Source organism: Athene cunicularia, assembly GCF_003259725.1.
Source record: "Athene cunicularia isolate RWA chromosome 1 unlocalized genomic scaffold, athCun1 chr1_part1, whole genome shotgun sequence".
NCBI classification, from domain to species: Eukaryota; Metazoa; Chordata; class Aves; order Strigiformes; family Strigidae; genus Athene; species Athene cunicularia.
The window spans coordinates 64,093,019-64,112,634 of record NW_020799091.1 but is presented as its reverse complement, the minus strand read 5'-3'; the positions used below and the strand labels follow the sequence as shown (position 1 = coordinate 64,112,634).

Here is a 19,616-nt window from a genome sequence, read left to right as displayed (position 1 = left end):
TTATCTTCTGCTGGCAGCACATCAGAGGGAAGTAGATTATGCTTTTCAGAGAAGACTGCAAGCCCTTTGCCCCAGTCACCTAACTTTTTTAGAATTAAACTATAATTAACTTGCTTTGCATGCTTTGCATAAATTGTATCATGGCTAGTGCTTTGCAGAGTAAGGTTAAAGATGGAAGTAGACAGTAAATCTCCCCTGATCCAAGCTGTTACTCTACACTGCTAATTAAATCCCCCCCTACCCCACGAACTGATTGTTGAATGTATAGAAGCCACACAGATGCAGAAGACTATAATTTATGGAAACTAGAATACCAGTGTCATTTTAAACATGGATCAAATCCTGCTCACTTTCTCACTTCTCGTATTATTTCTCGCACTAATAATATTATTAATGTAAGTAAAATGTGTAGAATTTCCCTCCATATCTCTGGAGTTGATTTACAACATACTCAGTGGAATTCACACCTATCTAATTACACTGGAAGGAAAGCTAAAAGAAAATTATTCAATTTTCAGAGCTAAAGAAATTGGAAGTGCCAGATTTGCTATTACCCCAATGCACAAAAATTCTGCGCTGTTGTGCGTTGTCATTGTGCTCTCTGTGAGACAGGGACATGTAAATAAAAGGCAGTGGAATTTAACCATCAGCTTTCATATACTCATATGTGTGGGTCATTCCCTCAATGTTTTCTCAGAGTGCAAACTCCTAATTTAAAATAAAAGAGTAATCTTCCTCCCTCCCTATTGCATGCAATTGTATTAAGATGTCCCTTACTGCATCTTCAAGAAATTTTTATCTCAAAGATGCATTACTGCAGCTTGAATGGCTAAAATAATGACATTAACAAGGGATCTCAATGTGAGCTGTTACATCTCAACAAGGGAAGCCAATAGACCAATGTCAGTATCACAGGGCTAGGGGGAGCTGGAACAATTCTTGGTTTTGCTAGCAGTGAAGGCTTTTGTCTTACACAGTTGTGCTGATGAAGAACGGAGACGGCCTGAGACAGCCTTATCTCTCTGCCCCTGTTCTGGGGCTGCAGAACAGCACAAGGAGACCATGTGGTAGATGTAGAGAGATGCTGTAGGGAAAGAAACTGGGAATCTCTCTTATTCTGTCCCATCGACAAGCGAATTGCTCTTTGGCATCCAAAAACAATCTATTGCTGCCTAATGGTTTAGACATTTCTGTTTGGTTGGCACAATACCAGCCCTTTTCCCTCAGGAAAATAACTCACAGCAGGGAAGAACAAAGGGATTTTATAGAATTTGCAATTCAGCTAAAAAGGAATTTCAGTGAAAAAAAAAAAAAAAGAAAGAGGAGCAATATAACCAGGGGGGGTTGTCCCTGCCAGTGTGAGAGGCTGCAGACTGGAGGGGGGATCTCAAGAGGTTCTCCAAAAAAAAAGGGTTACCATCATTTCTCTTACTGGAAAATATCTGGCAACCAAACTTAAGCATCCTATCAGCTCCTCTGTAATGTCAATATATTCAGGCTGTGTGCATAGTACTTACCTCTGTGGAAACAGAGGAATATCAGACTGCAGATTTGTGGGGACAAATATGCTGAAGCCCTGCCCTATCTCCACGTTCTAGCCCAGAGAACATTAGCAAGATGACAGTTTTCCTGACAAGCTCTTGGATACATCCAATATGTTAATGATTGGATTGTCTTGTGTGTTATCCAGTATCTGAGGAATAGTGTTTTTAGTAGAGATATTATTTCAGCTATATTCATGTTAAAGATTGTATTTCCTTTGCATATTTGAAGACAAGCAAACCTGGATCAGAAATCTTGATAAATGGTTTTAAGCTGGTTGTAATCTGTGAACACCTAAACATTTTCCAGCAGGGAACAGGTCCTGGCACCACACAGAGACCTGCTGACAAGAGGCAATAGTTTCCACCTGACCGTAAAAATAGTACACAGGACCCTTCTTTGAAGTGCCTGCTCTAGAATGATCTGCTGAATAACAGGCTAAATAATTTCACCCCAAGACATCTGCATCAAGTTCAGAACTTCTGGATAAGCTTCATAAGATCATGTAAAAAACCACTTGGGATTTAAATAAGTCAGTGACAGAGAACAACCCATACCCTTGACAAAACTGTTCCTGTAAGTCATTATTGTCAAAACTGTGTCTGCTTCAAGGTTTGAATCTGTTTAGCATTGACTTCAACCCACAGCACTTACTGGTGCTTTTGTGTGAGAGACTAAAAGCCCTCTGTTATCAGATAACCTTTGATTATGTAGATACCTTAGAGAGGCCAACATCAATTCACCTCTCAACATTTTCTTTGGTAAACAAAATAAATTGAACTTGAGTACTGTTGCTAAAAGGTGTCATTCCAAAGTTCAGATTTTTCTTTTATGAACTTTCAAGTTGATAATCTCCTTTGCAAAGCACAAAGAAACACAAGAGCTGGGGTCAGTAATATAGCAATGGTCCTACAGGCTATATCTATATTGCCAAATAAAAGCCAGAGACCAGTCTCCTGTCCTGAGGCTACACGGTCCCATCCACACTGCTCACACCCACACAGCTTAGTGCTATCCCTCTAGTTCAGATCTGTTTTCAAGAAAGCTTGTGGGGGTGGTCTGAAACTGAGCTGAAGTGGCAGCTAACCCTTAGACAGAGGTCTGATGTTTGAGTTTAGTTTGAGTAGGCATGGCCCCTAATACCTTATAAAATACATGTCATTACAGGTAACTCAGCTTCATCTTTCTAGCAGACACTACTGTCCAGTAATTTGGGTTACATTAGCTCAATTAGCTACAGAATCTCCCAGGAAGATTACTTTATGTTCAGATTTTTTTACCACATTGATGTTTCATACCTCCTTAGACTTGCTGCTTTCCAAAACACAGTGGCTTCATCCTAGATCTAGGATGTCCTTTTTCTCTACTCTGTTCCTTATGTATCAGCTGAATATACGAACATGGCAAAAAGGCATCCAAAAAACCCTCCTCTGGCCTAGGAAGATTCTCTGGCAAAACCACAATAACTTACAAGAGCACCAGTATAACTGTGGTTACTGCCCAGGAAATCTTCACCCGAAAAGAGGTGATTTTGACTGAGTGTGTGCCAGAGCAGACAGCAACACAGAGCTTTCAGGCTGTGAAGTGGCTAGAAGCACAAGACATCTGTAGGTATCTATAACAGATATCTATAACAGATATCTGTAACAGTTATCTGTAGATACCTGTAGCTCTCAATTAGGCTGGAGCCATGTCCAGCATGAGGAGCTCCTCTACAATCTGGATTGTGACATCCGAAGTATTAGTCCTTTGGTTTAAAGTACACTCAACTGTATTTGGATGCATGAACATAACTGTAATGCGAATGTGGTCATCTTGCAGTACAAAAGAGAAATCTTGGCAGATTGGCTTAAACTGCTTTGCTCCAACCCTTAAATTAAGTTCATAAAAAAGAAATAATCTCCCCTTGTAAATAATTGTTACTGTAGGAATGCAGTCTGTGCTTCCCATCTCACTGTCAGATGGAAGATCTAATACTATATTAATACTGTGGGATAGTTGACCATCGGCTTCAAAATGCACTGCTTGCAAACTTAAGCACTTTGTATTTAAGTTCATCAATAAACATTTTTCACCTCAGTGGACCATCAATATAAAAATCACTATTGAACTAGTGCTAGTTTTCAGATGAAAATGTTTAGTGTTCACTTTGCTAAAAAAACCCCAACAAAACTCTTTATGGTATATGCTACACCATGTTATTATATTAATGAGTCATACAGGATGGAAATGGAATTAAAAGTAATTAGCTGTAATTTTGTCTCATGTAGCAGCATGGAGAAAGTAAAATGCATTTAGTGTTCTTCTCCAGGGAAACTCACTAACTTAATTGCAATGAGAAATTACTTATTCTTTGAGTTGTGTTTTCTACCACCAGTCGTCAAGGTAACAACTTCGTTAGACATGGAATACAACTATTTGGTTTCTTCTTCAAAGGAAAGGCCAAAAGGCTTGTCCAGAACATTTCCAAATGGCTTTTTAGGAGATCTGGCCTGAGGCATTCAAGGCTTTGGGCTGTGACAGCAAGATGTGTTACATGTCATAGGTTTGTGAAGTCACTCTGTAATAAAATGCAGCGGTTATCAGTGAAGCTGTTGGGCACCCCTGCTGCAATTCTTGCCGGAGTGTCTACAATCTGTATGAGAAGCTTCAAAGATGGGAAGAGGATTGACAGTCTCAGCCATTGCATGTGCAACTACCAGAATGTGTGATCAATTCTTGAGTGCACACATGCAACACCTGCCTCTTCTGCCTGGGGAGCAGGAGGGAACCTGTCACTCACTGCTGGGTGGGTGTCCCTGCTTGGGGTCCTGTGCTTACAGCAGAAATCATCAGATCTTCAAGGCATTTCAGACTGTACTTCTCTGATTAACTACAACCCAAGCAGAGGCCTCATAATATCTGATTGTTTCAGTCATCATTGGATTCACCACTTCTAATCTGGCTCAACACTGGCTTTAAGCTGACCCAAGTGAACTCTGCAGTCCCAAGACCCAGTCCTGCCTTCCCTACAGCTCCCAGCTACACCTCCCCACTGCTTGCCTTGGACTGGCACTGACAGTTGTCTGTCTGTCTGAGATAACTGTACGGGCAATCCTGCTGGAAGCCATCTTAGCAGTGCGGGAAAGCACATATGGGACAAGTTTTCCCTTCAGTCTGCCCTAGGCAGGCTCCTGTGCAAGAGGTGAGGCAGACTCATGAAACCAGGGTACCACTTTTTGACAGCCAACCTTATCTGAATCCCACAAAGTTTTTTTTACTGAGGACAGATGACCTGCACTCTGTAACTGGGAAAACAGTGAAAAGCGATGATGTTTGCTGAGGCTGATAAACCTCAGAGTGCTAATGCAGCTTCCCTGTTCTCAGGAACTTCTCTCCTTGGGAGGGAAGCTAGAGCACCAAGTGGCCATGGTGATTTTGCAGATTCTTAGTCTAAAGGGATAAAATACTACACAATTAAGACTATTTTACATATGGTTTCTGTGAGAAAAAAGCAGCACTCAACTTCCTGATCTGGTTTCTGTAGCACAGAAAGGTACAATGCAATACAGCCCTGATCTAAATCCTTTGGATGAGCTGAAGGAACCAAAACCCACACCCACTCATTTTTTGACAGGGTTGGCTGGGACTGCAGTTTTATGATGTAAGTTGTTTGTTCAGTGGATGGGGGCTGCCATCTTAATACTATTCAGTACAACAGTTTTTGAGCTCTACCAACAAAAACTCAATTTGCATTAGCATTCTCCAGATGAAAGACTCCATTTTCCCATTGCCATGTCTGTATGTTTCCCAGAAGCTGAATTTACAAAACGCTTGTCTTATTAAACAGTATTTTGAAGTTAACATACATAAAGAGAAGACAAATACCTCAATTTTAGTTTCTAAACTCCCAAATCTATAGGTAATTACCTCCTGATACACAAGCTGCATTTAAACCATGGTGGTGAAGAGCCCAGGCTAGGGGTGTTTTAGTGTTCTCCCGTTCAGCTACAGGTTCATTTCAGGGCTTAGGGACTGACGATATGTTCTATTTTAATTAATTCCTTAAGTCACTGTTATCAAGAGGAAGAAGAAAGATCAACTGAAAATGAAATTAAATTAATGTGACACAGAAGTGGCTTTGCAGAAGAAGAGAGGAATCCAAAGGACCACTTAACACTGCCTGGTTTGAAATACATTTTAGATCTCATGGTGGACAAGCAACTCCACCTCTCCACAGCACCTCCCTTTTCCTTATACACATATCCTTCTAACATCTACATGAGTTTTGATAACTTCAGTCATCAGTGTAAAGCTGGCACATAGACATAAAGTCAGAAAGAGTGTCCAGGATTGGAGCCTGACTCTTTCTGTTACAATTCTTGCACATTTCAAGTGTTGAGAACAGCTTGTGAAATCTGCTATTGTAAATCAGGATCTAACATATCTCTGCTTTTAGGCAGGATGTGATTTCAACCTTCGCTTGAAGTGAGTGATGTCATGCCCAAGGTACCAAGAAGCTTATCCTCTCTACATACATATTCACACTAAATTGCTTCAGCTAGACAAGATTACTTATCATTTGTGATACAATGTGATTTCAAAGTCACTGCAACACATTTTTATCCCAGAGGCGCTAGAGTTGGGATCTAGCCTCCTTCAGAATAAGTACTGTTTACAGAATTATCCTCACCACAAAAACCCTTCAGATGGTCTCTTCTTCCTCTGCCATTTCACTACTATGATCCAAGGCAGTCTGTAGCAAGAACAGAAAAGTCCCCATATCTCTATAAATAAAGCAACCATTTGTGTTTGTGCTTTCTAGCGAAGATTAGCAAACCCCCACTGATCTTGGGCAGGATAATTTTATGCAAAAATGGATTTTTTTCCTTTCTCTGGACCAGTTTTCCCAACATTTCACATTTCACCACTTTCTCAGTTTCTTATTTGTGGACACTTAAGAAAATTGTTGAATGGACTAGTGTCTATCTGTATAAAAACAGAGGTCTGAAACTGCAACACAACAGAGCAAGATGCTCGGCTCCTCAGGCACTTATAACAAAATTTCCCTTAGCATAGCCCATTTCAGGTTTCAGTTCCTAATACAGTACCTTATCATAGTGTTTTCTTGAATTGCTAGTAAAAAAGTAATGAAGTAAGACATGTTGTCAGCTACCTGTAAAAGCTAACCTGAAGTGCATCTGATTATTTTACCAATTTGTCACTTCGCCATTCACAATCAGAAGTTGTAAGTAGTTTATAACCTTTCAAAGGGTCACCATCCATTACACTATCCAAGCATTCATTCAAAGACGTGTCCAATCAGTCCACTCAGATAAAAAAACATGGAGGTTGCTTTTAGGAGGCCCCTGAAGTAATGACTATTTCAGAGGAACATCTTGGAAGCACTTCTAAGATACTTCAGTTACACAGCTCTTGGCTGAGCTTTTCACTGGGCCTTACAGCTCTCCGTGTCAGAGGAACCCAGCTGCAAGCACAAGGGAACAGGACAGTGCGTATGTGCAGCAGTTCTCATCCATAGATTTGTGCTGTCCCTTCATTGTTCCACATAAAATTGGACTCTCTTAAAAATCACTTCCTTTTAAAGCAAGTTCATGCCTGACCATAAACTGCATTAGAACAGAACTTCAGCTAAGAGGATGTAGCAGTAAATATAAGGTACATATGGGTCATTATCAAAGATTTAGGCTTTATAAACACAGAAAATTTAGCCCAGTTCATGCTTAAAAGAAAGCCAAAATGGTAATGAAATGGCAATTAATAGAGCATTCAAACCTTTTTATTCTTTTCTGTTAATGATAGAAATTTAGAAGAGAAACCTAGTGCATCTTTAAAAGTAGTTGAACTTGAATCTAAATTCCTTGTCTGCATTCTGTTAGTTTTTGTACAGTATCCTTCATGTGCATTTTGTACAATTCTGAATTGGAGCTGGAATAACCCCAGGCAACAGTTCAAGTTGACTAGGTAGCAGCTTGCCAAAAAAACCCCAAACAGATGTGTTTGTGGACAAGTTGAACATATGTTTTGCGTAAGTGATGGCCAACTGCATACTGGGCTGCATTAGCAAACCACCACCAGTAGACTGGAAGAAGTGATTATACATTTTTGCTGAACGCTCATGAAGCCACATCTCAGTATGGTGTCCAATTCCTCTCCAGTATAAGAAAGACCTCGAGAAATTACAGTATGACCAGTGGAGGGCCAATAAATGATCAGAAGACTGAAGGACAGGATGTACCAGGATGGGTTGAAGGAACTGGGCTTGTTCAGTGAAGAGAAAGGAAGGCCTAAGGGTATATTTATTGCTGTATTGAGCTACTTGAAGAATTGCTACAAGAGAAGACAAAGCCAAAGAGGTGTGAAGAGAAATTACAGTGGCAAAGGTCTCAAGTTGCAATTTCAGTGTGTCTTCTGGTGTTCTCACTGGTCTTATCCTAAGTTCTTCAGCTCTGCTTTTTCTTTTTAGTGGATCTTCTCTAATAAATTTGTCTGGATGTGGTCTGTGAATTCTACTCAACAAGATTAAAAAACAATTCTTATAGTTAAGCAGGCAGAACTTCCCCTGCCTGAGCCCTTGGTTTCTCCTAGAGCTTTCAGGCATGTCTGAGTCTCTTTTTATCCCATACTTAAGGAAAATGTGACTGACCACGTGTCAGTACTGATGTTCTATGACTCCCAGATGAGCATGTGAAAAGATGATACAAAGCATTTGTCTCCACAGCCTTTGCTACCTGTCATCTTTTTAACCTTCTCAAAAAGCTCTTGCAGGCAATTTCCTCACTTTATAAATGGATTTCTTGCTGCAAGGATTATGTGGCAATGGTCAAGGCTTGCAGTCATGGATAGGAGGGTAGCAGGTACTGCAGAGAATGTGCATGTGAGGCAGGACAGGGAGTCTCCCTGTGTGGTGAGAGGAGGCTGTTGAATGATTTCCATTAGCTGTTGCACAACTGGACTATTCTCATCTGATAAATAACAAAATGTCTCAGGCAAACACTAATGCAGATAATAGATTCCTGTGATCACCATATTTTTTCTGAAATAACATCACTGCACACTAATTCCAGCTTTGATTTGCTTCATTTGCTTCATTTGATTCTGGCTTCTTTTTTTTTTTTTTTTTTTTTTTTTTTTTTAAAGATGAAAAGTGCAGCTGAAGGGACCAGTGGTGAAATTAACTTTACACAGTAAATTACATCTGCAATATTTTTAAAGTAAGCTACTGCTATTTTAAATCAAGCTACTTTGTCTTCAGTGTTCTTAATTTTATAAGTGCTGTCCTCTAGAGCTTTCTATTAAGCAAAGTGTTTTAAAATGAGTCTTAAATAATTTAAATACCTCTTTTCTAAAATGCATCCATTTCCAGGAAGAATTTTTGTCAATTTTATGTCTTCTTGGGAAGAAAATAAAACAGGGAAAGTATTTTATTATTCTATCCACAGTTTTACAAGAGCAGGGAAGATGTGCAACAGTAATAGCCTCTATTCTACAGCAAGTACACACTAAGAAAAATCTATAATTACGTGATTTGTCCTCTTCACATCCTTCCCAAATCAAATGAAGTTAAAAATAAAATGAAAACCAGGAGTAATTTCTTATTCCAAATTGATGTGAAGGAGGTTGTGTTCGTTGTCAGTCTGAAGCCTGCTTAGCTTCAGCTAGTACTTCTCCCCCTAGAAGAAAAGGGACCTGGAGCCTTGGTATCAGAACCCTGATACTGCATACAGAAAAGTGAACGCTGCCCAGTTCCTCCTCATGAAAACTTTATGGTTTCATTGTAGACCTGGGCATCTGCTCTGACATGCCAAGAGTTTGTCCTTTCCCTGAATGGAGGACAGTTTAGTTCTCTTCTCCAGCAGTTATCCCCCAAAGGCAGTGGCCAAAGTAGCCACAGCACAATGCAGATCTCAAAATGGCTGGTACTGGCCTGTGAAGAATGGACTGAAGGAAATTGGCTGTGACGCAAAGGAGATGTAATGCAGTGGCTATACACTGTAGTCTACATAACACACCTTCTTTTGATAAGGATCCACCATTCCTGTAATTCAAATTGGAAGTGTACTTACATTACCATCCCTCAGATTTCCCGGTGTGCTAGTCAGAGAAATCAGGTGATGTACACCTTTATTCACCTGATCCTATGAAATTCCTTATTAGACAGAGGAGGAGAATGGGATGAAGTCAGTGTGACCATGTTGGCACACAAATTAGTTTGAAGCAAATGGTACTAAGTATTTCTTTGTTCTGTAATATGTGAAGGAGACCAGAAGAGACAGATTTGATAAACAAAACTCAGCCCAAACATAAACAGCTGGAAATGGATTTCCATGAAGCATGTCATGACATGACTGTCACATGTTCATGCCATTGGGTTGTACATCTCCAGCCCTCAGAGGGATGGCTGGATGGTGACCAGCCCCTTCCAGCCTCCGGCTCTGCACGGATGATGCAGTCATACCCAGTCACTGACTTAATCAGATACAGAACTGCACCCAGGACTGTAAGATGCTTTCTTCTTGGGTGCGTGCAGTGACTTTGCACCTTGGTGCTTTCCTATGACAACTTGTTGGCCCACTTTCTCCTTGGACAGCGCTGCAATGAACTGAATCACTTTTAGTCCATAACAACACATCACAGGCATGCCATGACAGCAAGCAATGTCACACAGCTCTTTATGCTACAATAAAGGGTAGGTGAATATAAACTCTAGGTAGTACATATGAGATGCTGTTTCTTCAGATATAAGGGTATAATAATATTCTAATATGATATCATTTGATTTAGATAGGAAGCAGTGTCATTTTTAGAATAGCTAAGTAACATATGTTAAAGGAACTTAAAGCCAGAAGGGTGCAAACTGACAAAGAAAACACCTAGACAGGGGGCCAATGCCTGTCTCTGAGATTAAGCACACACACTGTTCTCTCACACAGTAACTTGCCTCAGAGGATGCAACACCATGTCTAACCTCAGCAGTGAGGGGCTGTGGCTACACAGTTGCATTGTAGTTATAAGGTGTAAGACTGTACAAGTGACATCTAAATACTTCCTAATGATCACATCAAAGCAGGACAAAAATAAGACTGGTTCCTGGGAAATTAGGAGTCAGGTCCAATATGTGACTAAGTGGCAATGGTTTTCTGGGGCACAACCACTGAATATTCAAGAGCAGGAAGCCGAAATAGGAATCTGCTCTCCTCCTCTTTTCAGCAGGTTCCATGGAAAGGCTCCCTGGGCTTACACTAATCAGAGACAAAGTTATACCAGATGCCATCCAGAGCAAAAGCAGGATGAATCCAAGTAAAAGAAGGCTACTTTAGCATCATGCAGGGTCTGTATAGCACAAACATGACTACGGTCCAGGGTGTTTATTCATGCTCACACTGCACAACTCCATTGTTTATACCGTTAGATGTGCCCTTCCTTGTGCAATGCACATGAGGTTCTGAAACCCACATTTCATTTAGTCCTCTTCAATAACACTTAAAAAGAAATTAGTTCATAAATTTATGCTCCAAGTGATCCAAGACCTAATTATTCTGATGCATTTCTAATAGAAAATTAAGGAGAGTTCTACCAATGCCATTGCTGGTATGCTGCCCTGCAATGAACATAAGCAGAAAGATGAACAGGCCTACGGTATTTCATAGCAGTGAGGGGTCACATACCATCATACTTGCTGTATTATGTAGCACACTATATCTGAGTTCTAGTGTCTCTTAAAATATTTAACTAATTATTTCCTGATACTTTTGGAAATCAAAGCTCAATCAAAAGATAGGGTTTAGATTTTTAGGTATTCTATCACAAAAGATAGAACAGCAAACAACACACATCTAACATGTAAACTGGCATATTCAAATGACCCCACAACCTACTCTGTCTTGTTCTTCTATTTATCCTTTTTGTCCAGTATTTTAATTTCAACTTCATGAGCCAAAATAAAAAGAAACTTGTTCTATGTTTGTCTAGTGCTTACACAAGAAGGTCATGAGAAAGAGTCCTAGGCACTCATAGACAGTAATGAACTACTAGTAACACTATTGCAACTCCAGTACTGTGAATGCCTACAAATGTCCTTTTGAAGCAGAGATGGCAATAGGATAGGGGGAAGAAGGAGGACTGAGTTTTGAAGACACACTGGAAATACTAGTCACTCTGGTTGAATGACCCACCCACTCTTTGATGGCAAGCAGATGGTGAGTTTTGAGTGGTTTGTCCCTCAGTATGTTTCCCCTTCACACTACCTCTAACCAGAACCTGCCGCTTCCTCTGCTGTCTTTGCTCCAACAAAATGTTCCCTTTGTGCTGTTGCAATCCACTTCCCTCTAAAGATCCCATGGGGACTTCTGGTACTCATCACCGCCTGGTGCGTTCCAAATCCTTACCGTGCCCACAAAGCCTTTGTGCAAAAGGAAACTAATGCTAGCGGTGGCTGAAGGATCTTCCCTTTCCTAAGCAGATATGCATTTTTGCACAGCTGTCATTACATCATTTTACATCACATCTGTATTTGGAACTCCCTGAATGGTGAATGCTTATTGGCACCATCTGTGGGTATTGGCATGATGGGCTTTCCTGTCGTTTTTTTGCCAAAAGACATTTCTCCAACAAGAAGAATGATCAAAAAAATAATATACTGCTAGAAATAAATGAAAAGAAAATGCATTTCTGCTAGAAATTACATAAGTAATCAAAAATGAAAGATGACAGAAAATCACTGTACTTACTATGTGTCGTGCTGCAAACACTCCATCAACTATTGCACAAGAGAATGCTGCAACCACGCCAAAGCTGATAAACACGATGGAGGCTACTAACTGAGAAGAGAAAAACAGATTGAGTAATGTTTTCAATACAATTCGTTAAGTAAAACAATTACACTAATTTTGTAGTATTCTTAAATGACAGCTCCCTCTGCTGTAATTCACTTTAGATCAGTGTGGCAGGATGCCAGTCACGCACTAGAAAAAAGGCAGAAATTCTTGCTGCTGAGCTGACATACCATCAAGTCTACCAGAAAAGCTTAAATCTTTCTAGAGAAAATTAGGTCAGTTGTAAGAGTTATTAAATGCTATTAGCACACACTCTTGAGACAACGCTGGTCTGTTCTGAGGGCATGTCTGAAGGATGCAGTGCTGTGAGCAAGGTGAGATGAAGTGAGTGCTGAAAGAGAAACCCTGTGTATGCCTGGGAAGGTGCTCCCCCTGGACTCATTAGCCCCAGTGCCATCAGATGACGGAGAGATGCTGTCATTCCTTCCTCTCTCAGATTAGGGGGTTTTGTGACTTTGAGGACTCTGCATCTTGAGTTTGGATGAGTGAGTACCTGCAGGATATAAGGCATATCTTGCATACGTTCTCTGGCTATGTTTTTATAATTTAATGTACATCTGTCGCATCTCTGACATTTCTCACACAAGGTCACAAGAGGAACCCTTTGAAAGATCCTACAGGATAGGTTAATTTTAATTGAAAATAGTATTAAGCTATACCTAGTAATGGCAACAGATTAAAAAATTCCATTTAAAACTGACAGAACAGTGTCCTTAATTGATAGAGCACATGGACCAGGGTTTCAGTTCAGAATTTGGAACCTGTTTGTTATTAACTAGACATTAATTGGTCCTTCAAAATATGTATTTCAGAAATGCCCAGGTATAGATTACCGAAACCATATCCATACAGTTCATATCCAATATACATTTTGCCTATACAAAATCCATATCGGCATTGCCTAAAAACTGTTTTCACAGGTGTAAAATTTGTAAGGCATCACAAATCCACTTAAAAAACAGACTCTTTGGCCTATGTTGGGCTAAGAACAGCACAATGTCAAGAGTGTCAACAGAGGTCACAGTGTTGGTGACTTCCTCAAAAAAATGTATACTGGGCTAGTAAGAAATCACAGCCATATAAACCCATAGCACTAGACACACAGGTCAAAGCAATATCAAACATTTGGAAATAAGACCTCTCAGTGAATCAGCAAAAAGTATAACTTACAAGCAGAAGAATCACAGCTTTCAGATGCTTTCTGATACATTCTTTTAATCTCTCATTAGCTCATGGGTCTTAGATCATGTAATCAGAGGCGAGCCCGCACTGCCACAGGGATTGCTGTGTAATCAGAATCCTCAGTGTGGGGAGGAAGGGCACACGTAAGTGGCTGAGGCTGATGCTACTGGCTGATGTTGGGAATGTGCTGCAGCCAGCTCCCTCCTGCTGTAAGGAGGCAGAAAGCCTAGGAAAGGACTGTTGGCTGCATTGCCCTTCAACCTCCGCTATTTCTTGGCCTTCTCGTATGGCTGGTCATGTCTCATGAATCTGGTTGTCTAAAGGTCTTGTCATGCAACTCATCAGATCAAGAAGGCTGTGGGCTCCTTGTAGAGAGCTATTATCACTGCAGACCAGTGGGCTGTGGTACCCTGTGGCAGATGCATTTGCTCCAGACCCTGATCTCTTTATTTGAAAAAGCAGCAGTGTTTAAAAGTTCAGATTAAGTCATTAATGTCTGATAGCTCTATCTTGTTTTTCAAGTCATAGCAGTCAATCAAATAACTAGTGGGCTTAGCCAGGTGTTTCCAAATCGCCTGCACTCAGGATGAATTGACTGGAAGCTAACCTCAAGGTGGCTTTTCATTTCACACATGAGCAATTATATTGATGATCTACAATCCCCAAACCAACGTTTTCCACTCATGGAGATAGCTTAAATCACCTAATGAGTATGCTGCCCTTTCAGTTTTACCATATACCTATGAGACTGCATATAAAGGTGCACAGTAAATTGTATTATAGACAGGAGCTATGCAATCCTCAGTCATGTTGGTGACCATCTACCCATTCAAGGAGTTGCGTGCAAGTTGAAGGTTGCCAGCCAGGGTCAGCTGTTCTTATCCATGCCTAGCAACTACTTCAGTGAGTAGTCCCTTTGAAATTAATAGGACTGTTTCTTGACTGAAGTAATGTTTATTACAATGCCAAAGTGGCAGAATATGACACTCAGAGGCTCTTATCAAATTGCCCTACATACATATTTGAATGAAAAAAGAAGTCATAATACAAGAACAACACCAAAAAAATCCCTTAAAGTAAAATTACAGATTTATATTCTCTCCCATTGCCTACTGAGAATGTGAGAAACACATAAACAAAGTACAGAATTAATTACTTCTAAAAATTGTGGGCAAGACAGCCAAATGAAGAACTGTTGTAAATTCAAAAGCTAATTTTCCTGAGCGGTGGGTGATTGCTGGAGTTCTGAGTTCAAGAGCCTAGCACTGTCAAGAAAGAAAAGCAGTGAAGTTCACTTAAACATAGAGAATTCTTGCTGACAGGTAAAAGAAATAACACTTTTAAAAAAATAAATGCTGATCCATCCCATCACCTCATCTCCATTATTAATAGCAGTATGTTTTGAGAGGAAAACCATTATTTATAACAATATATTTTAACAGTTATTCAAGAAACAGCTTTGCTCGTGCCGTTTAATTGCTGTGCAGTCAGGCTTCTCTACAGCTGTTATTATCAGACATGTTTACTCCTGGTTCTGGTACAGAATACAATAATTTAGTTATTTACAAGGGAAACATGAAGCCAGTTATTAAGCAATGAAAACTGTACTGTGTGGGCCTAACAATTAAACCCCAAAGCCAGTTGTTTTACAGAAGTGGTTTAGCAAAAGGGAGAGCAAAATAGCATTTGGAATGAGGGACTTTTTCACACAGTATTGACTGAAGAGCTGTTACCTATCTTCAGTTATATCACAGAAATATGAAAACACTCAAAAATGCAAAACTAGTGAAAGGCTGAACTGCTAAATTCTTACATTCTGCCTTCTTTCAGAAAAGACATGCATTTTATTGCATAATTTATGTGTTTTAGACAACCTCTTGTCCTTCAGCGGGCATACAGGACCACTGGCTGCACTGGGTCACTCTTCCATGCAAGCAAGTCCAGTGAAAGTAACAGAGCCAGGGGACACCCTGTGGCCATGGAAGCTGGTCACGGATGGCGTTCAGCTGTCAGAAATGCACCTGGTACTTGGTAAGTACCCAACAGTGTCCCACAATGATTCCTAGGCATGGTTTTGGAGTTAAGAGTTGGCCACAGACCAGACTCAGGGGGGAGTTTGATGTGGCTGCCATGGCTGCAGCCACACTCTCAGGTAACCGCCATACCTCAGGTCCCCAGGCACCTTGTGTGTCAAATCACAGGCTGCTGGCCCTGTGTCACCACTGTGTGACATGCAGAGACATGAAGCCAGTGTCTGCCAGCAGATGCACAGAAAATCACATTGGCCCCCTGCATAAGCACCTGCTGGCTACAGGCTGGTACCTTGCTGGCTGCTTCCAACATCCCTGTGAAACACCTCTGAGAGCCTTGCTAGCCTTCAGGTCTCTGTTCTCACACATACCTAGTTTCCTCATGGCTCTAATTTAGCCTTTACCTGTTCTCAGTCAAAAGACACAACTACTCAGATAATGACAATCATTTCTAGCACCAGATGCTGTGTGAGATGCCTCATTCTCTCAATTTAGACTAAGTAGATCTAAGACTTTGGAAAATGCATGGATTTTTGTTTTCAGAATTACCGCTGTATCAGACATAAGTTACATTATTCTAATAGACCCACTTTGCTCATGCTAAATGGCTGCTTTTGCACTGCTCAGTCTCCAGTGTCTCCAAACATTGTGCTGTTCATAAGTCTCTCTGGGGTTTGTTTTCCAGGCTGTTGCATTTAGGGTGAGAATAAATTTGGTAAGAGATAAATCCCCTTGCATTCTAGCTGGTCCTCAGAGATTAGAGGGGCTAGGGGCAACTGGACTTACTCTTAATAGGTATGCCAACTGGGGCTGTAACTATAGGTCTGACCCAGATGCCCAAACAGCCTGTATGCTGTAGGTCCAGTTGCATTCAAAAGAAGCCATCAGATTCACAAGTAGTGCTGATTAGTGACCGTTGCTATAGGTCTGACCCAGCCCAAACAGCCCATATATTGTGAGTCTGGTTGCATTCAAGAGAAGCAGTCAGATTCACAAATAGTACGGTTTATTTTTATGCAACATCTACAGATTCTTTAAGATTGCTTACAATAAATGCACAAAGTGCAGGTTGGCTATATAGCACTACACAAAAGAAAAATGATTGCAATCACACACACTATGTTCCCGGGTATACATTCGATGTAGCCGAGGAAAACTTACCAAAAGGCATCCCTTCGGGGGGGGAGGGGGGGAGCACAAACCTGCCAATCTGTCCCTCTGATTTGGTGTTGGATTATCGTCCCTCCAAGTCAGGTAAAAACTGGGGGTAGTATTTATCTTAGTTTGTATGTGTGAGTGGGTGGGACTGTAGTCAAGCCATTATCTTTTGGGTAACGACACAATACATTCTTTGGTGCCAGGGGTGCAGCTAGGTTTTGTGAGAAAAAAGGGAGAATGAGGAACAAGGCCAGCAGGCTACTGCAAAATACATCCCTTGAGAGAAAAAAGTAGAGCAGGAGATAAATCTGTCCTTGAAATGAGTGAAAGAATGGGACTGTGCAGCCTACACCCCACTTTGCATTCCTCCTTGGCGCCACAACAAACACAAATCACTGGACCTCCATCCCATCCTGTGCTTGCTCTGGGCACCCTGTGTCAAGGAAATGTGTGTTTCACAGATATCTCGCTGTTTTGCTTTGCTCACCTTTCCAACACCTAACACAGGCAGAGGAAGAATCACCATTACCCTCACTGATGTAAATTCAGAAATACTGTTATCCAATACCTTTTGATTTGGAAAGTGATGGCTGTGTAACTGTTATGCCACAGGTTTGTGAAGCCCTTTTTATTCCCACAGAGGTTCAAGCAAATATATTTGGAAAGGAAATGCATGGGGCAGTTTGTTGGAGGCTACCCCTAATATTACATTCCCCAAAACACAGTTTAACTCTGTGGGCCTTTTTACTGGTTTAACTCCCCTGTCTCCAAGCTCAGAACTTAATATAATCTTAAAAAAATCTGCTGCACTTTTTCAGTATGCTGAGGATGAAGATGTCAAAGCAGAAGTTTACAAAAACTGTATCACAAATCCAGAACAGAGAATGACCATCCACCCCTGGTGCAATCTCAACCAGGATCTGCATCTGTTACCATGGCACATCAGCAGGGCTATAGATTAACAGCCACAAAACTGACACTCATTGCATTGCATTTCAGATGCTGCCATCAACTAAATTCTGCCTGTCTTGTGAGGTGAGACAGTAGAAAAGTATTTTTAACTGACTTAATTTTCTCTAATTTGGAAAGTCCTCTCCTGTGTGGCCCCTTCTCCCACAATGACCACTTTTTCCCCCTGCCCTTGGGACAGAAATTTTGCCACTGTGATGAAAATTGATTTCAGGCAAGGCTCCTGCTAACCTGATTTTCACAACTGGGCTAATTAGGAGGTTTCTCACTACACCAGCTAATGTGCTTCACAATTTATGGCCTGCCAACTTATTCTTTCCAAAGGTTGGTTCTTTAGTAACAGTACTGCTGTAATTGAGGTTCTTCAGGAGGGTTGTCACACCACAGGAGACAGGATTATGTCATGTTCATTATTCAGTAATGCCACTTCCAGTCATAGCACCAGTTACAATGACACAAATTGATAATGATGAGAGACTTTTATGACTGCCCAAATGCCTGAAGAACTAACTATTTCCTAGACTGGCTTCCAGATGAAGGAGGAAAGAAATAAACACAAAATGCCTCTTGGTTTTAAGAGCACCAGTTTTGGTACAGCTCAGGAAGACAAGGACTGGGACTAGGATCCCGTGCATAAAAACATAACTTGCTTCTGACTGTAATATACCTAATAACATAGCCAACGCCCCCAACAGATAACCTGTATTACCAAGAAGGCTTTCAGACAGAGATGCTGCACACATGATGTTGTCAGGCGTTTAAATCGTCTTGCGTTTAGATCAAGTGACCAAATTAGAAACCTACAGCCTTTCTGCAGTATTGTCACTGTTGAATTCAGTAAGTCCAGTCATATGTTGCTGAATATTATCAACACCAACGCAGATAATTTGATTCAGATCTTCTTCTCTCTTGCTGTTCGTAACAGCACCTCAGGGCATAGAGCTGAGCCTATGTAACTGCTCACTGCCATTTGAAACAGTGCCCGGCTCACCTGTCCTTAGTTTGGTTACCCTGCTGTCCAGCCCTCTCTTCTGCTCCTCTCCCAGAGGGGTGCGTCCCTGCCTACCAGCTCCTGTGCTTGCCCAAGTACACAGCAACACAGTGCAATTCGCTCACTAAGCAGAAAACTATTTTTTCCCCCAAATGAATTAAATCAAGTGACTGTAAGGAGAGACGAACACTAGACCCACTGCAAATGAGCAGGGTGAGTTCATGTGGCCAAGGCAGAAGGGAAGGAGGTAGAAATGCTGGCAGCAACTACTAGGTTGGCTCACCTATTTCATGTAATTTGCCCTCCTAGGGATTCTCAAAGTAAAAGCTAGGTTTTAGCCATAATGAATAAATGATAAGACTGGGGTTATTTTGCTGTTTGTGGTCAAGGAGAATTTTGTTTTACTGCCCATGAAGAAAGAAGTCTGCTGTTTTCCTGTACCATGTCAGGGATAATTAGGAAAAATAGCAACATGAAAAGGCCAGTTGGTGTAACACAGGCAGGAGAGAGGTCCCATGAGAAATTTAAGCAACCTGACATGCATAAAAAGGCAGAATTAATTAGATAAAAAAATGCTGGGAAAGAATACAGAAATCACATGAGATTTATCAATTATTATGCCAAGGAGAAAAAATACGATCAAAATCCACTTTCAGAATGAAGGTGGCATTTTCATTCAGAAAATTCCTCTTTTTTTCTTGCCCCACATCCTGAAGGGCAGAATGGTGAAAGGCAGAATTTGCAATATCTTTTGTTATGCCTTAGATCCTCACGGTTAATTTATATCATATGTAGACACAGTTAATGCATATTGCTTTCTCTTTCTCTCTTCCAGTGGTGTTGATGCTGAGTTTTTGCAGACAATTCATCAACTAGGCTACTCACAAGGGCAAGGGACCACAGAAGTGC

The 19,616-nt window shown here is 40.9% G+C and overlaps 1 protein-coding gene across 1 annotated transcript in view; it reads right to left on the bottom strand.

Moving 5' to 3' along the window:
- TMEM255B (transmembrane protein 255B) overlaps window positions 1–19,616 on the bottom strand; it is a 67,897-nt gene that overhangs the window by 30,784 nt on the left and 17,497 nt on the right. The window contains exon 3 of the mRNA XM_026849136.1: window positions 12,273–12,362. Within this exon, the coding sequence (XP_026704937.1) occupies window positions 12,273–12,362 (90 nt within the window). The remainder of the gene's footprint in view (window positions 1–12,272; window positions 12,363–19,616) is intronic.